The 21,745-nt window shown below is 49.6% G+C and overlaps 6 protein-coding genes across 6 annotated transcripts; 3 read left to right on the top strand and 3 right to left on the bottom strand.

The window, feature by feature from the left end:
• Positions 1-2,833: 2,833 nt before the first annotated feature.
• On the top strand, positions 2,834-6,581 carry FSUBG_3135 (DNA-directed RNA polymerase I subunit RPA2; the record flags this gene model as incomplete). Its single annotated transcript, XM_036680984.1, has 2 exons — positions 2,834-3,304; positions 3,354-6,581. The coding sequence occupies 2 exons, from the start codon at positions 2,834-2,836 to the stop codon at positions 6,579-6,581; spliced, it is 3,699 nt and encodes a 1,232-aa protein (XP_036541383.1).
• A 1,126-nt stretch (positions 6,582-7,707) lies between these two features.
• FSUBG_3134 (tyrosinase precursor (monophenol monooxygenase)) lies at positions 7,708-9,634 on the top strand (the record flags this gene model as incomplete). The annotated part of the gene is made up of 4 exons (XM_036680983.1): positions 7,708-7,984; positions 8,049-8,179; positions 8,234-8,500; positions 8,549-9,634. The coding sequence occupies 4 exons, from the start codon at positions 7,708-7,710 to the stop codon at positions 9,632-9,634; spliced, it is 1,761 nt and encodes a 586-aa protein (XP_036541382.1).
• A 480-nt stretch (positions 9,635-10,114) lies between these two features.
• On the top strand, positions 10,115-11,036 carry FSUBG_3133 (uncharacterized protein; the record flags this gene model as incomplete). The annotated part of the gene is made up of 2 exons (XM_036680982.1): positions 10,115-10,475; positions 10,531-11,036. The coding sequence occupies 2 exons, from the start codon at positions 10,115-10,117 to the stop codon at positions 11,034-11,036; spliced, it is 867 nt and encodes a 288-aa protein (XP_036541381.1).
• A 709-nt stretch (positions 11,037-11,745) lies between these two features.
• On the bottom strand, positions 11,746-14,015 carry FSUBG_3132 (PHO85 cyclin-6; the record flags this gene model as incomplete). The annotated part of the gene is made up of 4 exons (XM_036680981.1): positions 11,746-11,919; positions 11,978-13,327; positions 13,673-13,743; positions 13,799-14,015. The coding sequence occupies 4 exons, from the start codon at positions 14,013-14,015 to the stop codon at positions 11,746-11,748; spliced, it is 1,812 nt and encodes a 603-aa protein (XP_036541380.1).
• A 3,883-nt stretch (positions 14,016-17,898) lies between these two features.
• Positions 17,899-18,867, bottom strand: FSUBG_3131 (PRE3-20S proteasome subunit (beta1); the record flags this gene model as incomplete). The annotated part of the gene is made up of 6 exons (XM_036680980.1): positions 17,899-18,217; positions 18,277-18,517; positions 18,569-18,603; positions 18,652-18,666; positions 18,723-18,768; positions 18,834-18,867. 6 exons carry the CDS (start codon positions 18,865-18,867, stop codon positions 17,899-17,901), a joined length of 690 nt encoding a protein of 229 aa, XP_036541379.1.
• Positions 18,868-19,227: 360 nt separating this feature from the next.
• Positions 19,228-19,905, bottom strand: FSUBG_3130 (Erv1p; the record flags this gene model as incomplete). Its single annotated transcript, XM_036680979.1, has 2 exons — positions 19,228-19,615; positions 19,670-19,905. The coding sequence occupies 2 exons, from the start codon at positions 19,903-19,905 to the stop codon at positions 19,228-19,230; spliced, it is 624 nt and encodes a 207-aa protein (XP_036541378.1).
• Positions 19,906-21,745: the final 1,840 nt, after the last annotated feature.

The raw sequence follows: 21,745 nt of genomic DNA, 5'->3' as shown, positions 1-21,745 counted from the left end.
GCGGAGGCACAAAAAAAGGGCCCCACCTGGGACGAGATGACGGCCGAGACAGTCAACACCTAGAGACGCCAGAAAGGGCACCCAAAAGACACCAGCGAGACCACCAACGGGCACGAGCCTTTGGGGCCTCGAGGGGGCAAGGGATGGGGAAGTGGTGGGAACGACCCGTGCCTGGCGGCGCAAGTAGCGTAGCTTTTAGCGCAGATGCAGCGCCAAAGGAGCCCAGAGAGGTTACCGAGAAAGATTTGGGGCTGTAGATGGTTAAGTCGAGTGTACGGATAAGCGCGAATATCAAACTCAACGCAGGTCGAGGTACTTGGCAGCCGTGAGACCGGCAGCTATGCCACTGCTAGCTACCCAGGGTAAGCTAACTAACCCAGGGTATGTTTCGATGGCAGTAGGAGAGCTCGAGCTCCAGGTCAGGTCAGGTCAGGTCAGGTCGGGAGGCCTAAGGCAAGGTAGAGCTCGTGCAGGGATGAGCAGTGAGCGGGAGCGCCAAAAGGTAGTGATTGGGGACTGCAAGTCGTCGCGGGGTGTTGTGACATTCCAATCTTCAATCACCTGGCCCAGCCAGAGGTGGCAGCAGTGTGGGCTAGGCGCTGCGGCGTTTCATTCGCTTGAGCAGAGGAGAGCTTGCTTGAGTGGAGCGATGATCGACCAGGGCACGCAGGGCTTTAGGAGACCAGGACTGTGTCGACGTCAGTGCTCAAAGTCAAGGGCTTCTGTGAGGGCGCCTAACGAGCGCTGCTGTGTCTTTGTATTTTGTTCGCAGGGTCCTTGTCGATGCAAGGCAGAGCGGTTGGCGAACGATGGGCTGGTGAATAGACGATTGAGTTGAATATTACGATTCTCTTGACTTTTCCTCCTAAAATCAAAGTGCTTCACGGTTAGCTGCAGGGTCTTGAGAGAACGGGAGCCGGCAAACAAACCCACCCGATGAGTTAAGTAGACGTATGTAGACTGCGAGGTGGGCGATCAATACTGGATCTGATCGAGGTCCTCAACTGACCAGGTCGAGCTCGACTTGTGGTTATGGGCCTTGAAAGCGTATAAGAGATCTCCTGGGCAATGCAGCTCCCTCTGGATCGTGCAATGGAGTTTCAAATACGGGCGGTTTGAGGTGCTTCAACGTTGTGCTGCAATAACACCCACGGACAGCCACAAGTACCAAGTAATAAGGCGTGCGTTGTTGATAACGGGACGATGAGTCAAGCTGTTGGACGACCTGCAGATCAAGGATATCCGCTGCCTCGAAACTACAAACCTTTGTTGAGTGTAGTATTATAATTCAGCTCGATTATATCTTTTGTTTTTGAAGGGTTGCAAGAGGAAAGTTGCTGCCGGGTGTGAGGTGAGCCACACATAAATCGCTGCCCTGCACAACGGCACTTATGGTAGCGGAGTCGTGATATCTGATGACCCCAAGGTCACCTTGACATCGAGATGATTCAAGGAGGAGCTGTAGCTGTGAAGATAGGAAGATATGCAGAGAAGATCGTAGGGTGAAAGTACTCTCTTCTCCAGAATGTGCACAGAGAGTTGATGGACCAAGACCAAGTACAGCGCGTTGGACTCTTGCCTGCAAATCAAGTGAAGTTGGTTAAAACCAGCCGAGGTCTCACCAAAGCGTTTATCTCTAGGACCATCATTCAATACCTTAATACCTAAATCCTGGACATGGTACCTGTATGTTTGTATGTACTGCAATGCAGGTTGGGCTGCAGTTGCTGCAAGCATCGCATTCGAGGCTTGTAACCCCAGCTCTTATTCGTGTAGTAATTGGGAAGCTTTCGCTTTTGGGCTGCAAGACAAAGTACGTCTCGTCATCCTTATTCCTCAAGGAGGTGGCAGCCCAGTATGACTCCGGAGTGTCTGGCGTGCTTCATGTTCATATGTCTGGTGCTTGTCTCTGCGCCACCGGAGATAACTACATTAGTAGCTGATAGTGCACTTTCAGTGGCCTTCAGTACCTCCGGCCTCTCCATCACCGCCCTTGTTACTGGCAAAAAAAAGGCCGAATCGTGACCACCTTTCGAGTTGCAAACCTCGTCCTAACCCCCATCTTCGACTTACACAGTCAGCGTCGTACCTAAATTATTTCCCAGGCACCAGCTTTAGGCCTTCATGCTCCAGGAGCGGTGATTGGCAACACAAAGGGGCCAACTTTCTTTGCTAAGCATGCCTTGTGACTTGGGAAACGGTAGATAATTCGTCATCATTCTCGTCTATTATCGCCTCCAGCTAAAAATCCTGGAACGATGTAATCTTCTCGCTCGCGATGCTGCCTCTGTGGGAGCTTGGTTCCGCAAGGATAAGAGGGCCGGGCTATTCGCTATACTGATACACTGAGGGTGTTTCATTTAACTTAACCGGCCTTGAAATTTATGTTTCCGTGTTTAATTATGAATGCAATCAACCGTTTTAACCACTCATGCCGCCGAATTCATATGTTACACCTAAATCGCTTGATTGATTGATTGACAGAACCAGTTCCGCATTCGCTGATGCTTGCTCCTCATTCGGTTGGCTCACCACCCCACCTCTGATAAGATAACGTCAATGACTAAGCTTAGCTTTGACTTTTTTTTTCTGGCTGGGAACTTTTTTTTTCTGCGCTGCGATAGCCTCAATCTTTGCGATTGCGAGCGGTCTTACCAATATATTTGCCGCTTCTCATTGTTCACAGCGGCTGGCAAGATTCTTCGAATGTTTTCTTCTACTGCGATTGACTCTACTACCGTTTATTTTGGAATTACTGCCATCCCTCAGAAGACATCACACCGAGTCTCGCCATTCTTGAAGCTCTAGGTCATTCTCTAGAGTACCAGTCATCATGGCACCCTCGGCCACCGAAACCGAGTGGGATCACCAGTTCCACACCCTGCGCCGAGAGGACCTTTTCCGAAACCCTCCCAAGGATCACACTGCCTATCCCGCTCTCCAATTAGCCGTCGACCCTCATCTCGAGTCCTTCAATGGCTTGTTTCGCGACGATGGCAAGCCAGGCCTGCTGGCGCATGGTATAGCCGACATTGGCGCCAGAACATACCTCGATGGCGACGATCGAGCTTCGCCAGATGGCAAGAATCGCCTCACTATTAGATACAAAGACGTCTTCCTTCAGAAGCCTCAGGTGCCCCCTTCCAATAAGATGGCCCGGAACCGTCAGGTTTTCCCCGCCGAGTGCAGAGAACGCCATGTAACATATCGAGGAAGGCTCTCGGCCACTCTCGAGTACCGCATCAACGGCGGAGATCCAGTTGAATTTACTCGAGAGTTTGGCCAAGTACCTGTCATGATCAAGGTTTGCATACCAATTTCTGCTTTTCGGGGGGTTTACTCACATGTACCAGTCGAATCGATGTCATCTTGAGAACAACTCGCCCGCGCTCCTTGTCGAGAGAAAGGAAGAATCCGAGGAGCTTGGAGGATACTTTGTCGTGAACGGTATTGAGAAGATTATTCGAATGCTGCAGCTGAACAAGCGAAACTTCCCCATGGCTATCAACCGACCTAGTTTCCAGAATCGTGGCCCTGGTTACACTCCCTACGGTATCATTCTCCGTGCAGTTCGCCCCGACGAAACCTCTCAGACCAACGTCCTCCACTACCTCAGCGACGGAAACATGACCTTCCGTTTCTCATGGCGCAAGAACGAATACCTTGTTCCCGTCATGATGATCCTCAAGGCATTGGTCGAGACCAATGATCGCGAAATCTTCGAGGGATTGGTTGGTCCGGCTGGCTCCAAGTCCACCGAGAACACCTTCTTGACACACCGAATCGAGCTGCTTCTACGGACGTACAAGTCATACAACCTCTACAGCAAGTCGGATACAAGAGCATACCTGGGCGAGAAGTTCCGAGTTGTTATGGGAGTGCCGGACACCATGACTAACCTCGAGGTTGGAACCGAGTTCTTGCGAAGAATTGTCTTGGTTCACCTTGGAAATGTTGATGTTACTGAAGAGCAGGATAAGGAGAAGTTTAAGCTGCTTCTCTTCATGATCCGAAAGCTTTACGCGCTTGTTGCTGGTGACTGTGCTGTCGACAACCCCGATGCCGTCCAGAACCAGGAGATCTTGCTTGGTGGTTTCTTGTATGGGCAGATCCTCAAGGAGAGACTCGATGAGTTCCTCAGCGTCAACGTCCGGGCATCTTTGCGTGATTACCTTCGAAGGAACCCCGGCGTTGCCTTCACCTCCGAGGACTTCCGCAAGGAATTCCCTAACAACATTTTCCGCAAAGCCAACGAGAACCTTGGAAATGCTCTCGAATACTTCCTATCAACGGGTAACTTGCAGAGTGCCTCAGGTCTTGATTTGCAACAAACAGCCGGTTTCACAGTCGTAGCTGAGAAGCTCAACTTCTTACGTTTCATCAGTCATTTCCGCATGGTGCATCGTGGTGCCTTCTTCGCCCAACTGAAGACTACGGCCGTCCGAAAGCTGCTCCCAGAATCGTGGGGCTTTATGTGTCCTGTCCACACCCCTGATGGTGCTCCTTGCGGTCTTCTTAACCATCTTGCGCACAAGTGTAAGATCATGACTGACTACGTCGATGTGTCTCACATTGCTTCTCTCGCTCAGGAGCTCGGAATTGTTGACGTTTCCTCGGCCTCGACTGAAGAGAATGTCGTTGTCATGCTTGATGGCAAGATTCTTGGTTTCTGTACCCCCAAGGAGTCTGTCAGAATTGCGGACTGCTTCCGATACTGGAAAGTTGAGGGTACTCATGGGGTTCCTCTTCAACTTGAAATTGGTTACGTTCCTCCATCCAGGGGTGGATCTTATCCGGGTATTTACATGACATCAACACCCGCAAGAATGGTGCGACCTGTCAAATATCTTCCTCTTCAGAAGGAGGATTGGGTTGGTCCTTATGAGCAGCCTTACATGTCTATTGCTGTTGTGCCTCAGGAAATCGAGTCTGGCAAGTCAACACATGTCGAGTTCGATCCTACAAACATGCTCTCGATTCTCGCCAACATGACTCCCTTTTCCGATTTCAACCAGTCTCCCCGAAACATGTACCAGTGTCAGATGGGTAAGCAAACTATGGGAACTCCTGGCGCTGCCATCCGCTACCGAACCGATAACAAGTCTTATCGCATCCAAACTGGTCAAACACCCATTGTGCGAGCACCTCTTCACAACACATATGGCTTCGACAACTTCCCCAACGGCATGAACGCAGTTGTTGCTGTCATTTCTTATACCGGATACGACATGGATGACGCTATGATTCTCAACAAGAGTGCTCACGAGCGAGGCTTTGGCCATGGTACAATCTACAAGACGAAGAAGATCTCACTCAAGGACGACTCTCGAACCAAGGCCACCAAGAGTGTCACCAAGGCCTTTGGCTTTGCCCCGCACAGTTACGTGAGCGCTCAGTACCAGGGCATGCTGGATGACGATGGTCTGCCTCATGTTGGTCGTCTGATTCAAGAGGGAGACGTCATCTGTGCCTGGCACACCGTGACTCCCGACTACAACGGCAAACTGGTGAACCTCGATGGCATCACTCACTACGAGAAGTACAAGGATTCGGAGAACGGGTTTGTCGAAGAAGTCCGCCTGATCGGAGCCGACTCAGGTAACGAGCCTCTGCAAACAATCTCCGTCAAGTTCCGTATTCCCCGATCGCCCATCATTGGTGACAAGTTCTCTTCTCGTCACGGACAGAAGGGTGTCGCCTCGCAAAAGTGGCCGACGATGGACCTCCCCTTTTCTGAGACTGGCATTTCCCCCGATATTATTATTAACCCCCACGCTTTCCCTTCTCGTATGACGATAGGCATGTTTGTGGAGTCGCTGGCAGGCAAGGCTGGCGCGCTTCATGGCCTTGCGCAAGACTCGACGCCGTTCAAGTTTGACGAAGAGAACACGGCAGGAGATTACTTTGGCCACCAGCTGATGAAGGCTGGGTACAACTACCACGGCAATGAGCCCATGTACTCGGGCATCACTGGAGAGGAGCTCGCAGCTGACATTTACATCGGAGTCGTCTACTACCAGCGACTGCGACACATGGTGAACGACAAGTACCAGGTACGAACCACGGGTCCAGTCGTCCCTACGACCGGTCAGCCCATTAAGGGCCGAAAGAGGGGTGGTGGTATTCGTGTGGGAGAAATGGAGCGTGATGCTCTGCTGGCACACGGAACTGCTTTCCTGCTTCAAGATCGTTTGCTCAACTGCTCTGACTACTCGAAATCGTGGATCTGCCGCCGATGTGGTTCGTTCCTCTCTGTGCAGCCAACAGTGTCACAGTTTGCGCCGGGCAAGAAGAAGGCCGCGAGCATCGTACGATGCCGTGCCTGTGCGGTGAAGCTGGACGACGCGGAGGGCATCGACCTTACCGAGATCCAGGGTGAGATTTGGGAGGACGGTCACGGTAACTCGTGGGTCGGAGGTGACCACACTACGCAGGTTGTTGTCCCTGGTGCGCTCAAGTTCCTTGATGTTGAGCTTGCTGCGATGGGTGTCAAGCTCAAGTACCGTGTGGACCGTGGCGATGAGCCTCGGAAGGGTCCGATGAGACCTATGGCATTAGATGGCGTTCGGGTTGGAAAATAGAGGGATACATTGTGCTGATGATTTGTTGTTTTTCCTTTGAGCTGTTTATATGGCGGCGGCCCTGTACATTCACAATAGTGCATCATGTTAATACGAGTATGACTTGACAATACCTTTTAGAACTTGCAAGTGCTTTTTTTTTTTCTCCTAGCAGACGAAATATCATCATTGATGCCTTCTGATATCTTACTCACGGACAATTATCGAGATGTCTTCACCGACTTTACTCGACATCATACTTAGACCCAGCCATCAACACCAGATATTTCTGCTTGATAAGCAGATGACACCAGTGACGGCAGCTACACACACATACTGATACAAATCCGCGGCACCTCGGCATCGGGCAGCGCCGAGCAAATGGAGCCTGGGAACGTGGACAATCGGTTGCCGTGTGCCTTGGCCTGGAAACCAAGTGATACGAAAAGAATAAGGCGGCTGCGAGTAGCCGAGACTATCGACGAATGGCAGCTGGGGAGACAGCTGTTGTTGGAAGATGAAAGGAGTGTTTGTGATCCAAGAGGGGAAAATGTAACAAGCCGCTCTGTGATTCCGTCCATCTGCTACTGTCTGTCTCTTTGGCTGAGAACAGAACAGGAGGTACACAACAACGTGGATCCTTTGTAGCATATGACAATAACATTGCACACACACAGAGAGAGAGATAGAGAGTTTTAGTGGAGGATATAGAGGAGGGCAGTGTTTCCCTGGTATATCTGGAGCAAGGTTAGAAGCTTGAAGTGGTGCAACGAACAGCGATAGCACACAGTCAGTCACCACAGCATTGGGTTGTTTATATAACCATGGCTAGGCTGGACTTGACTTGACTTGACTTGGTGTTTGTTTGTTTAGTTTAGTCTTTTGTCGAGGTCATATCGAGTCTCTTCAATGCCTTAGGCAAGACATAATTTATATATCGAGCAAGGTACCTAGGCCCATCTATAGCTGGACCTGCCCAACAGGTGCAGCAGCCGACAAAGATTGCACCTCCCCTTCCATAGGAAGATAAAGCCTTGCTTCAACTTACCTAATCTCTCTAAGGTACTCAACTTAGGCATACCGACCTACTGAGGTACCTACCTACCCAAACTTGGGCCATCTACGCCTTTACATCCGCATCAGCACCATGCGTATCATCCTCGCTTGGCTGCTCTTCGCTGCCGTCACAGCGCAGAGCTACAACTACGGTGGCGTTGATATCGACTCGCTCACACGCAGACAAGACCCCGATGCGCCAATCGTCGTCAAGGCTTTGCCTCAGACTCGCAATGGCACTACACCACTGAGGCTCGAGATACGACAGATGAAGGCCGATCGATACAAATGGGACTTGTTCATACTCTCCATGAGTATGTTCCAGGATGTCAGTCAGGACGACCCTGCTTCGTGGTACAAGATCGCTGGTACGTGACACTGTCTCAGATAAAACGTTGTGAGGAGGCCTTACTGATACCTTTGTCTGTTCAGGGATTCACGGAGTTCCCTTCGAGGCATGGAATGGTGTTGAGGCAGCCCCAGGAGCAAACCAGTCTGGTTATTGCGCTCACAGTTCCGTTCTCTTCCCAGTGTGGCACCGGCCGTATCTAGCTCTCTTTGAGGTAAGGGGAGACCTGTTATTCCTCATGCTTCCTTCTGCTAACAAGATGGAATAGCAAGAGCTATATCGAATGGCCAATGTCATTGCCGGCATGTTTCCTAACGGGACCGATCGGCAAACATATATAGATGCTGCACGCGACTTCCGAATGCCATATTGGGACTGGGCAATGCCTCCCCCTGAAGGAGAATCACATTTTCCTGATGTATTCTGGAATGCGACCATCTCCCAGTGGGGCCCTCGAGGTGTTCAGGAGATACGCAACCCTCTCTACTCGTACAGGTTTCATCCAAAGAACGCAACTGCTATGATTTGGAGTCCAGTGAGTGTCCCCACGTTGCAAAAGAACCCGCCGTTGACTGTCAATTAGCTGAGAGACTGGGACGAGACCAAGAGAGCCCCCAACGTATCTGAGAGTGAAACCGACCCGCCATCTGACAACGAAAAGGTCAATGCTGCGCTACTATCGAGACTTCCAGAGATACAACGGCGCCTCTATGAGCTCCTGACTAGTTACAAGGACTTCAACAGCTTCGGGACTAAGGCGTGGGGTGCTACGCAGAATTTGTCGACAGCAGACTCGATCGAATCTGTTCACGACATTATTCATACCGACGGCGGCCTTGGAGGACACATGACATATGTCCCTTTGTCTTCGTTCGATCCACTGTTCCTACTTCACCATACCATGACAGATCGAGTAGTTGCCATATGGCAAGCTCTCAACCCGTACTCATGGGTCACTCCGATGCCGGCGGGTGAAAACAGTTTCACCACTCTCAAGGGGGAGATGCAAGACTCTCAGTCTCCGTTGACTCCGTTCTTTGCGTCTCTTGACGGCACCTTCTGGAACTCAGACTCAGCCAGGACAACTGAAGCTTTCGGATACACGTATGCTGACACTGATCTCACGGGGAAACAGAAGGAAGATGTCCGGCAAGACTTACAAAAGAAGGTGAGCGAATGGTGGGGAGGTTCAGCTGCGGTCGGTCTTCAGGCGAGCACGGATATTATGATGGCAGGCGGAATTTCTTCGACAGACTACACGATCAAATGGACTATCGCGGTCCTGGTAAATATGGGGGCATTTCCCGGCCCCTACACCATCTACTTCTACCTGGGACAGCTGCCTACCGACTGTGGTGAGCAAGCCTCCCATTATGTCGGCGGTATCCCATTTGCTGGCAATCTCATGGCAAGCCCGTCAGACTCGGTGATCACAGCAGCACTGCCTATCGAATCTCGACTCAGAGAAAGGGTCATATACGGGGATCTTCCCAGCCTAAGTTTCAAAGACGTCGAGTATTATCTGCTGGAACGACAGAAGCTTCAACTCTGTGTGATGGCCGACTTCAGAAGGGTTGTGGATTCAACTCAGGTCAGTGGACTACGTGTTGAAATTGTCCGTTCAAGTCATAAGAATGGTCGAGATTCGTTCAAGATAGACACTTCTTAGATGAGTCTATTGGGGTTTTAGGGCTAAAGAACAGGTAGAACGGGACATGTTTAGAAGAGGTATTGACAAGTCTTTGTTGAATTGAATTGAATTGAATTTACTGAGCTAGTCTAGTCTAGGAAACCTATTCGTCAGTGCCGAGGTTGTTTGATGTCTTTGGAAGTTGGAGACTTGGAGTTGGTGGCTTTACAGCACAGCACAGCACCACATAGTCCTCAGGGAGCCAGAAAACCGATCGACTTAAGCCAAGGTGCCAAAATTAACTGGACTATAGGCCCGCTAAGACATGCTAGACTCATCTCAAGCACTTTTGTCCTTCAGGTCCGAGGTCACAAGTCTTGTGACACCCAGACTTGGTATTGTCTCTGATGCAACCTCATCTCAGCTGCCATGTCATATCAAAACGCCACAAGCAGTATATAGCATCTCTCCAGTTCTCCCACGATCATCTGTAATATCCACATCCTCGAATATCACCGCATGGCAGACTCACACATCCCGTCGGTTCCTCCACCATGGACCCTCAAAGGCGATATCTACGCCTTCATATTCTGGACATCTCCCTCACAAGCCAAAGAAGGACTTCCAGCCATGGCTTACTCGCCCCTTGAAGGACAATCTGACTTTGCTAGAGACCAGAAAGCTCTTGGAGGTCTGAGTATGCTGCAGCTTATTCGCTATACAGACTCTCCTGTCGGACCTTACGATGAACTCATTCTTGCACCGGGGACTTTTGGGTATGAGAAAGAGAATGAGAATGGGAGGAGAGTGAAAGGGCAAGGTGTCAAAATTACGAGGATTTATGTCTCCCACAAACATACGTGCTACAACGGTAGAAAGAGTACGTCCATTCTCTCGATACCTTCTCTCTTCACCTACTAACGAAGGGTATCTAGACTGGAACGTCCCCAAACACCTCGCCAAGTTCGACTGGACTGACAACTCAAACGGCTCGACAACTGTCAAAGTATATCCTCACGATACATTGCCCACAGACCCAACTAGCTTTGAGTCAGCCTCACCAGATCCCACGCCATTCTTCCAAGCCACCTTCAAGCCCATTCGCTATGCGCCGTCGTTTCCCTTCCGAACGTCATGGATGAACTATTTGGGCTTCGACACCACCTTAGTCTTCCCTCCGCTCCCTAAAGGCTCTGGGAGTCAGGGCGAGCTGCCTGGTACTGACCAATGGTGCTCTGTCGTTCCACAGCAGTCTACATCCAAGTGTATGTTGGGCTGGTTTGACGTTGAGCAGCATCGTGATGAGGATGGCAAGCTGACGGGCGAGTTTGAGAACTTCTGGCCTGGTTGGTCCAAGTGGCAGATTGGCATCAAGATGGAGAACTCTGTTATTGAGTTTGATCACCCAGAGACATGGGAGCCGCCGAGGACGAGACTATAGGCAACATTCATAGTTCATACTTTGCTGATATGGATCTCAAAGTCAACTTGGCCATCGAGGAATCGCTGTTCGAGACCTATGCGCTAGGAGAGAGTCATGCAGGTTACGTTACTATATACGTATAAGTAAGCAAATGCCTCTTTACCAAAACACCGTCAACTCCAATGTTTGCGTACCACAAAAAAATAACATCCTCAACCCCATCTTCCAACCAACAGGTTGCCTCTGTTGGCTCTCCCGTACCCATATCCGTAGCCCATGTCTGTATAAGTACCCCAGTCTACGCAAGAAATACAGCTTTCTTGAGCAGCCCACTGCTCGCTCCTTCGACCCGCCCTTCAAACATCGCACATGTCCAACAAAGTCATACACTACTCCGCTCACGGAATCAGCCCTGTAAAAGCTATTCGGTTTCCTCCACATCCCCTCTCAGTCGTCATAAGCTATCCATACAGGATAAGCAGGGCCGTAAGGCCTTTGTCAATAGCTATAATCGGAACAAACACCAGTGGTGAGGTTGATCAATGGCTGCTTGTTTTTCGGAGATCGGCCTTGTGTGTCTCGCATCGGTTGAAGTATTCGGTTGCCAGGGCAATCGGAGTCAGTCCCATATTCATCGGTTAAGGCAGGCGATCAACGTTTATCCATCGTAGATGCGGGTAGCTCTGTAAGGGTAACACATTATCTGGCATTGACTCGGTGACTTTATTCACTCAGTGTTTCCAGTTCCCCCCTGCTTGGCCACTACTTCTCGTGCATAAAATTCGACAAGCATAGTCGCATACGCTTCCAGATCTTCCACTGGAACGGCTAATCGAAAATCGTTGAGGAGCAAAAATTGGAGCTCGAGGTGGTTCAGTTCAACCAGAGGCAGACCACCAACCTATTGTGTCGTTAGTTTCATCTCATCGAGAAAGGAGGAGCAGAGCGTAGCTACATACCTTGGCATATCTTGAATTGGTGTAGAAAACATCTGAGAAGAACTTGCTTGCGCATGTCACACCAGAGATGATGAGACGGTGTATATTGAAACTGTCAACAACAAAATATGTCGCCGCTGCAATACCACTGTATTCAGTAGGGGTAGCAGCTCCCCTATGGCTGCTTGTCCGGCTTGGTCGAGCCGAGTCTGCCATTTCCTCGTCGTCGTCATCTGCCAGGTCCGAGTCACTCTCGTCCACATCCATGCCCTCACCGCGCATAGGGGTGTCTTGAGGAGACGTTGAGTTTGGTTGCTGTGACCGCGTTTGCCGTCGGTTCTCTTCATTCCTCGTGACCATATCGTTGACACGTTCGGTCATACGATCGAAGTATACCAGCAGACTGAGGAAAACCTCGTAGGTAGTGGGGCAGTATTTGTGTATTCTCGAGAGGTAGCTGAGAATGGTGATAGCAGGGACATTCTTGCCGTGGAAAGCGAGAACTGAATGGTTCAACGATGAGATCGAGCTGCCGCTGTTGTCCCCAGACTGATTGGCCTGTTGTTGATGAGCAACATTGCGCTGCATTGCATCGTGCTGCAGATCGTTGGTGGTCGTGATCTTTGTTAGTAAAGCAGCAACCATCTCGATGATATCCCCTATGGGCATACCACTAATCTCATACTTCATCTGCTGCAGAGGCGGGTCATTGAGGATGCCGGATCCGCCATTGCCAGATAGCAGGTCGGCGCTGGCCAGACTCTGGATATGCGCTAGGTCACGGATGTGTATGACAGTTTGTGCTGGCGTTTGCGACGATGCGCCCGAGAGAGGAAAAGAAGGGTTGGGTATTTGGAAGTCGTCGGATGCAGGAGATGGCTGTTGAGCAGAAGAGTTGTGAGAAGTTGGGCCGGGCTGGGAAGCGTGACCTAGGGGACCAGAGTCCCTCGCGTCAGATGCCATAGACGGACTCTTTGCATCGTCGGCATAAGCAGGGCCGGTAGCAGCAGCGGGCGATGAAGATGGAGGCGGGGAGGGGAAGCGTGAGGCTCCGCCGGTGGCCGACACGTGGGCGGTTTCGTGACCCGCAGGCACTGGAGTAGAAGTTGACTCTGAAGCCGATGCAGATACAGGCGCGTGTGACCACGTCGCAGAGCTGTGGTTGCTGCTGAAGTCGGCGAGTTCTGCTGTACGCTGCGCTCGCGGGGTAGTGGAGCGTCGTGATCGGCTGCCGGATCGATAAGAAGAGGAAGAGTCGTGTGAGTGATGATGTTGTAGGGAGGGGTTGGCAATCATGGTATGAGGATATGAGGTGTCTGAAATGATGTCGCCAATCACAGCGGCCATAACATCGCTGTCGAGCAGACTTTCCTGGGTGATTGAAGCGAACGTTATTATTAAGAGAAACGGAGGGGTATCGTTGTTGTCGCTGGTCTCGCAGAAGAAAGTGAAATCGTAAACGACGAGTTAAACTGCAGGACAAGATAAAAACAAACTATTAGTCGTCAATATCACACAAAACAATATCGTATATGATAAATATCGCTTCTTGGGGATTTCAAGCTGTGGAAAAAGGTCGAGGCAATGCAGAATGGAGGCGATGACGATGTCAGAAGCCAAGACGAGTTGAGGAAATCGAAAAGAATCAAGCAAATGGAGGGGACAGCGTGCAGTAGAGGAGGGGAGAGGATCGGGCCGGTGGAGACGCCTAAGAACCAGAACCAGAACCAGAACCAGGACAAGGACAAGGACAAGCCCGACAGTGGATGCTGGAGGCTTTTTGGAGGCTGAGTGAGCAGTCACTGGAGCCAGAATGAGGGACTCCTGGTCAGCCTGACTGACTGGCAACTGGCGTCGTCCAGTGGATGCCCAGGCGTTCAGCAGCTAATGAGTGGTCCTCATAGCGCACCAGAGCAAAGCACCCGCCCCTCGTGGGTAAGCCAGCGGGTACCGAGTGGTGGTCGAGGCGACGGGATGGTGGGGTGAAGGCCGATTCATTCTCCCCGACAAAATCTCGGAACCAGCTCAGTGGTGCTTCTCCCAAGTCTGATTGGTGCATCTTGTTGCAACAGTTCAGGGTTCTGAGTGCTTTTTGGTTCACCTTTCCCCTTTGCTTGCCATCTTTTCTTTTTCTGGACAATTCGAGGGTGTCCCAGTGCAATCCACGGCTACTTTAACTGTCTCTGGGTCCCATCAAGAGAATGAATTCTTGTTGGGTGGGGGATGAGGTGTCATTCGTCGTCGATCATATCCTGTCAAGAGGATGTGCAAAGGATATGCCCATGGCTTTTCGTCATTCGAGGCACGAAATATGCGGATTTGCATGGTATAGTCTGATATACCATAGGCAATTGCTCAAATGACGAGGACGGCGGGACGTCCATCTCGTCGCCACCTGCAGTGTCGTTGTCGTTGAAACCAGTGGAGGTCCAACGATATGTCCGATGTGTCGGCCATGGCAAGTGTAGTGGCGTTTGTGAATTCGCATCCGTCTTGAAAGCACAGGCCGACGACGTCACCACCCCATGCCACCATTGTGCAGCCATTCAGAACTTGAGGGTGGGTGGCTGACTCGGTCCCTGAGACTATTCACCAGGCGCCCGCGTGTTTGCGACAATTTTCCTCCCTGGTCGGGTTTCACCAGGTTTGGCAAACTGGTATGTATTGATGAAGGGTGACGATGTGTGGTACACAAGGGAATAATACATGGTAAGGCAAACATGAAACTGGGCACATGAAACACATCAAAATGAAGCAAACATATGGCGCACTTACCGAAGGCTATGCAGATAAAAGCAGATTTCGTTTGAACCAGGCAAAGGGAGTCGCAAGCGTATATGGGTGTAATGATATAAAAGAAGCTACCGTGCGAGTTGATTCAGGGAGATACTCGAAGAGCCTCTTTGGATTCGGAGTAGGTTGAGGTTAAGTCAAGTTAAGAGTGACAAGCACCAAAGGATAGAAAGCGATTATTGGTTGTCTTAGGTAATGTTGAAGCGTGATTCCAAGACTGGAGTGTTTTCCGGAGAAGGCGACGGACACGGCGAGGAGCGGCCACCGGACCGGAGCGCGTTAGCTGAGGATAAGTCCAGAGCTTTTTGGTCGATTGACACTTCCTTGAAGAAATGATGCGAAATCGGCTGCGGCTTAAGGGTTCCTAAGCTTGAACTTGTGGGTGCGTCTTCTAAGTGTTCGGATGTCGAATACTAGAAGCAGTTCATCTCACCACGTTGGTTTTCGTTATGATAACCACGCCAATAAAGAGATACTGCTAGGAAATAGTGGGCAATAAATCGCTGTAAGCTCCGAGCCCAGCAAAGCGACACGCAAGCGAGCACTGAGGTTCGACAAACACAGCTATAAAATTCTCGGTTCAAGCCCCGTTCACTACAGGGGGGAGAAACGACAGCGAATCGAATGACACGGCTTTGGGGTATATTTTGGCTCGGTCGACCAAAATAGCTTGGCCTGGAGGCTTTGGTGCTCTTTTGGTCCGTTCGCTGGGGTTGGTCTGGATCTGAATCTAGCGTAGGGGTCTCACGGGTCACTCTCCAGGTCAGACGTTGGACCTGTTGAAATGGCTCGAGCTCGCCGTATAGTGGGTTTGAGACGGGGACGAGTTGACCAACAACTCAATATATGATATTCATGTCTCGAGGTACGTAAGACTTGGTAAAAAGAAGGAAAAGAAAGCCAGCAATAACTTGGGAACAACGATACGCGTAAGGTAGTCGGTGGAGAAGAGGAAAGGAGAGAGGCTATTTTTAATATCTCTTGGCGAGCAGTGAAACGGTTGGAAAGTTGTTGAGTCGACTCTGAATCAAGGAAAGAATCCATCAAGCGCTTCCTTCCTCCTTGATCTTGATACATCGCTTCTGCTTATCTATCCCAACCTAGTACCTAATGGAAGGTACGAGGGAAGCTGTCTACCTAGGTAGTGTCTTCCTGCTTTGCTTACTCGTTAGGACCATACCTTCCTAAACAAATGCTAGTGATTGTAGATCAGGGGTTTTGACAACGACATGACAGGCTTTGTTAGGCAAGACTGAGATATGTACAAAATAATGACATCGTGCTCTGTATTTCATCCTTTCTCTTTTCCATGGCAGCTTCAAGGACTGCCATTGTGTCTTGTCAGTCTGAAGTAGTCCTCCACATTTCCAGAAACAGCCCAGAGCCAAGGATCGACGCACGTGGGTGTGATCACTCTCCTCTTTGAGAAACAAACAAGTGAGGTGATATTTTCAACAAGAGCCGAACTCTTCGAAAAACGGGCTCTACAACTCAACTTCGGGAATAGGAAAGTCGGTGCGGTTGCGTAGAGTTGTCATGCATGAAGACCTAAAACTTGATAACTCAAAAGGCAATACATGAGTGAGATCTTCAGTCTTTAACGGATCATTGGCAGTTTCAACTCGATTCATCAGGCATATGATAAGAAGAGTAACAATCATGATTCTTATTATACAGTTGATGTCCTGTTCAGTACGTAAACCAAGAAAACTTGTATCCCTAAGCTCAGATGTCAAAAAGTATCCAAAACCCCACCAAGTCTATTTTAAGGTACAAGTAAGATGAGTATTTCCATCATCCAACTTAGAAAAGAGGTGGTGGGTTTCTTGCCTCCCCTTGACTACCAAGGTATCAGTGAATGTTCAGCATCCAAATCATCATTCAACCTGATTCACACCACAGCCATCAACAACCTCCAACTCGGCGTTCGGTAACTTATCGACCGAAGGTACGTAGTTTGTGAATTGATAAGCCCTCTTGGAATAAGTGGACAACCAAGATGTTGAATACCGGTTATCTGCAGGTTGACCGTTTCAACTATACAAATCCGTTATCAACACGAGAACTCAGCACATTCATCACGCAGCATCCCTCTACCATCTTGGAACTTTCACGAAAACAAAACTTGATATAGGGTTCTCCTGCGTCTTTTTCCGTTGGCAAGGGTCCACACCGGATATATACAAAGGGCCACCGACATCGGTTGCAACCTCTTTTGGGGCTGCAGTCTCACGATTGAGTCTTATGCAGGAGAAAGAATTTACGATCCCTGATCACTTGAAAAAAAGGCTCCTTACAGTAGCGATCTTCTCTCATTTCCATGGATGTACACGTGCCCTATCTTCGTCAATCAATGTCTCGGCCTATTATCGCTGGTTGATATAAATCATGAGATACTCCAGAGTTCACCGCTCAGGTATACAACAAGATCCAAGACAGAGTCAGTAGAGTAAAGCACGGGCGTATTGTGCAGTCGCCTTGAACCAAAGAGCATTTGCCGTTCAAGCACATGACAAGTGTTCAGCTGAAATAGCTACTCCCGCATAACCACACAAGTCTCGTGAGTCCCTCATTTGTCGCCCTGAGTCCACTCTGCTGCAAGTCTTGATACACCAATTTCGTTCATCACTAGAAGCCTCATTCTAGAAGAGCGGTGAACAATCTAGATAGCCACCACCACTTATCTATGTCCGCCTTGCTTTGGAAAGCGATTCATTTGGGTTGTTTCGAATTGATTTGCACCGCCATGGAGGCTCGTATTCCAGCGGCTTGCAACCAAGCAATGTTACCCCACGTTATCAACCTAATCGCAGCTTCACATGTTGCGGGGATTGGACTTGGATCGCGGCCCGATGCATATCCCGTTCCGCTCCCATATTGGATCCTGATTTGTTTCCTAATGAGGTCGGTAGATGTATTGGTTTTCTTGTTCCCATTATCTAGTGTACAGCGCTTCCAGCATCTATCTTTGGCTGTTCTCTGAAGAGCCTGACCATATGCTCTTCATTCTTTACCTCAGCATCAGCTAGGGGCGCCCATGGAAGGCCTCCCCCGCTTCGCACACCCTTTGTCATGACGGGTTTCATAGTAGCACTGCTCATGCTAAGTCGTTTCTCCTTTCCTCACTTTGTCCTGTTCAATAAGGACAATTACTCGTGCCGCACGGCGTAGTCGGTATCAGGGAGATACAAGTGTCGGTCTGCACCGTCCTTGGTGAGGACGACCATACGAATGACACCACCAGAGCTACCGTCCCACTTGATAGCCTCCCTCAAGGCTCCCTTGACGAAGTTGACTGCATCATCCTTCTCCATACCCTCTCGCCAGTTGGCATCACAGTAACCGTAGATGTAAGTCGATCCTGAACCGCCGATAGCATACGATTGCTTGTGAAGGGAACCGCCCAGGGGGATAGAGTAAACTTGGCCACCGAATCGCTCATCCCAACCAGCAATGATGAGACCAGCCCTGTAGATGATTGTTAGTATCAGTTTCGATTTGACTTGAAATAGGTTGGCGGAACGTACGAGAGTCGGTCCTTGTTGGCGTAGCAGATCTCTTGGAAGATTGACGCGGCAGTCTGTGTCATGGGAGGCTTTCCATTGGTCATGGCAAATAGTCCGAGCTGGTACTGAACAATGTCGGCAACAGCCTGTGTGTCGGCAGCTGAACCAGATCGGCAGCACCAGATAGTGTCGTGTACTCTCGTCAACTTGTCTGTCACTCGGTTCGCAATGTAGGCACCAGTTGTTGTTCGCGAATCCGCACCTGAGGATAACTGTTACTAGATGCACTTTCTTCGAGGCATGAGATACCTACCAAGAATAACGCCATCCTTGAAAGTAACCGCCATACTATGATATGTTAGGCTTTGCCGTTTGCATCATTAGGGAGGCACGTACATCGAGGTTCCCAGGCTTTGAGCATGTTAGCAAGCTGCGCTCAATGAAAGGATGTATCATTCAATACTTACTTGACCTCTCCCTTCTTCAGGCGATCCATATCGACATGGATACCATCTAGTGATATCTGTAAGCTTCCATATCGACAAGGCCAAGCTATGACGAAAGAGTCTCTAACGCACCCTCGTTCAATACTCCAGCGTTACCGAACTCCATTATGACAATTTAGTGTTGTTATCTTGAATTTTCAAAGGTGTTTGTTGATCGATCGTTTTGGAGTCGTGCTTCGTAATGGTTCGTGGTCGTTGCTCGCTACTCGGGGAAGGCTGGAGCTCAAGTAAAGCTCAAGGCAGCTCTGAACGCGCAGCCGCGCCGGACAACCAGCTATCAGGTCATGTGATCTCTCACGTGATCTCCTCTTTTGTATGGAGATGAGGATTGACTCTACCAGGCTACCAGCACCCCGACTTCTTGGTACATTTATTATTATGATGTTATGGACCTTGTTATTGTTTTCAATGTGGTCCTCCTACGGAAATACTTGTACATTAATGTGGATTTTTATGTTCTAGCTCTTCAATGTTTATGTAGCTCCTGATCCGGTCCCTCGGCCTGGGCAGCTGCTGTGGTTTCTGCACCACCCTCCTTCTTGTCCTTATCACCACAGCCACAGTCGTAAAAGTCGCCAATATTTTCGCAGTCAAAGAGAGGCTTGTGTACCCTCTCGTTGACAATGTTGTGGGCGAAGCACAGCCATCCAGCCGCTGCGTTGCGGCTGCTGGTCTGCGGCGGATACTGGGCGAGAAGCTTTTGGAAATGCGCCGCACACTGGCCGCAAGGATAGAGTCGGGCGAATAGATGCATAAAGGTCTCGAGAGCCATTCGATCGTCCTTGGTTGGCTTATCGGGGAATCGTGCCATCATCGTATGGAGAAACTTCCACGTCGCGTGGCCAAGTTCAGCCCTGTGAAGCAGTGTTAGTGGTGCGTTTAGTCGTGGGGAAAGTCTATCAACAAACTTCAACGTCGCGTTCTCGAGCTTAGGCGCAATAGAGTTGCCATCGAGGAGACCAGCAGGCAGAGCGCCGAGGTCAGCAGCGAACTCAGATCGAGGGGCTTCTTTCAGGGGCAGTTCAACATCATTTTGGTATTTAGGAAGAATACTGCGCGAGGGTCCAGAGAAGAAATAGGACAAGGTAAAGAAGGCTCCAAGGACCAGGATAAAGGTCAGTGTTAAATGCTGTCGACGAGCCATGATTAAGTGTTGAAGTTAAAAAGGAGTGAGATAGAGGTAAATCCTCCAGAGGCTTGAGTTGATGGCTCGCGATAATTAGTACGTAGATAAATTCCACCAGGGACCTCTATCGAACGAGCTTCTGGGCGAAACGAACCAGTTATAGCAAGAGACCCTGGGAGTCCTGAAGCAGCAGGGGTCTAATTGCTCAAATGAGACGCCAGATCACCCAGAATAAAGTGGCATGAGTGGCTGGGTGGGGCCGGCCGTCGCCGGGACGGACGCCCGTTAAGATCGGTGCGGGGAGCATAAGATCACTACAGAGGTTAGACATTCAACTACATATGTGAAGTTGCATGACGATTGAATTTCAAGATAATGTTATTGAATGTTTGCTTCATAGGTGTCATGGAAGCAAAGCTTCGGATTTATGGTTGTCTTTCTCTCGACATAGCGTTCAGTCTATCATATGAAATCAAATTATCTTGAGTGAATGTAAGCATATGAAGCCCTGGAGGGCCATCACAACGGGATCGTGCACCTACTACCCCCGTAAACGACAAGATCAAACATATACGAACTTAAGATCTGCCGGCGAAACTTAATACAGTCTGGTGCCGCGTGTTGGAACACTTGATTCTATTGTCAGTGCGCCTACCCTATACGCATAGTAGAATCCGGATTGATCGTATCGCTTTGACTACAGCTTGTTGATGTTAGATACAAGCGAATATTCTTCAACCAGAGTACTAAGACGGTGTATTCAAGGTAAAGTTTGGTAAGTACATATAGTCCTGTACTGTTAATTCTATTTGGATATGAATCGACCGCTTGAAAGCTATGACCTGCTGTAACAATTCACCACTAACATAATCGTGTATCGCGATGAAGCATGTGGATATATAGACACAAGGAGAAGAACAACATCGTGCGAGCTCACACAGTCAGGATGATAGATGCACAAACTCCAAACAGTAGAACGCAAGAGCAATATGCCTAGCTTGAGGACACCCGCCACTTGGGACCAGGAACAATTATGGCATTACATGCGAGAGACGACATCCAAGTCGCTTAACCACATTGCCATTAACAGTTGGAGAGTGCTAGATAAGTCTTGTCAGTTAGCATCATTTGTAGGAGTCCTTCATCAAGGCTGTTACATCTTTCCAACATCAAGATCGTACAACAACACAGGGGAACATGGACACAGAAAGTGACTAGTCACTAAACTAGATGACTGAATCAAGGAAAATATACGGAGTAGAAAGAAACTTCACTCGAAAGACAGACTAACATGGGTATTGTCATCAAACCCATGAGCCAAGGAACTGCCACGCGATATGATTGATCAGACAAGAGACAGACCTATGAATAGTAGAACCAGAGTCATTACTATTCCCATGAGGCTGACAATATATGAAACCAAGATCCAAGTCACATTCCAGAGTTGCCTCGTGGCTTGTTTTGCTTTCGATCACTCCTTCAAATACGCATAGCCCTGTTTGCGAATGTGACAGAGATACTCGAAATGCATGGCCTGGAGGCTCAATCGACACACCATTCCAGCCAAGATGGAGAACTTAGAACAAAGAATAGACTTATGCATGTCTTAGTTCGCGGGTTATTGGATGTCTCTAGCAGATTGGAGGGACCGCCAATATGAAAGCCACTCGCATACTTAAGTCCGATTAACCCGAGACCATCACGGCGAGGGCAGTTATCGGCATGCAAAAAGTATCAGCCATCTGTATGAATGCACACGGCGACCTGCTGGAGGAGATACTTATAGTAATACTCTGCGGCTCATAAACACGAGCCACCTTAAGGCCGGAGGAAGAGGCTAGACCTTGGCCTGGTGATT

Source organism: Fusarium subglutinans (assembly GCF_013396075.1).
Source record: "Fusarium subglutinans strain NRRL 66333 chromosome Unknown NRRL66333_c0000027, whole genome shotgun sequence".
Classification (NCBI taxonomy): Eukaryota; Fungi; Ascomycota; class Sordariomycetes; order Hypocreales; family Nectriaceae; genus Fusarium; species Fusarium subglutinans.
Note: the sequence above shows the minus strand (reverse complement) of the source record. Positions and strands in the feature narration are given on the sequence as shown.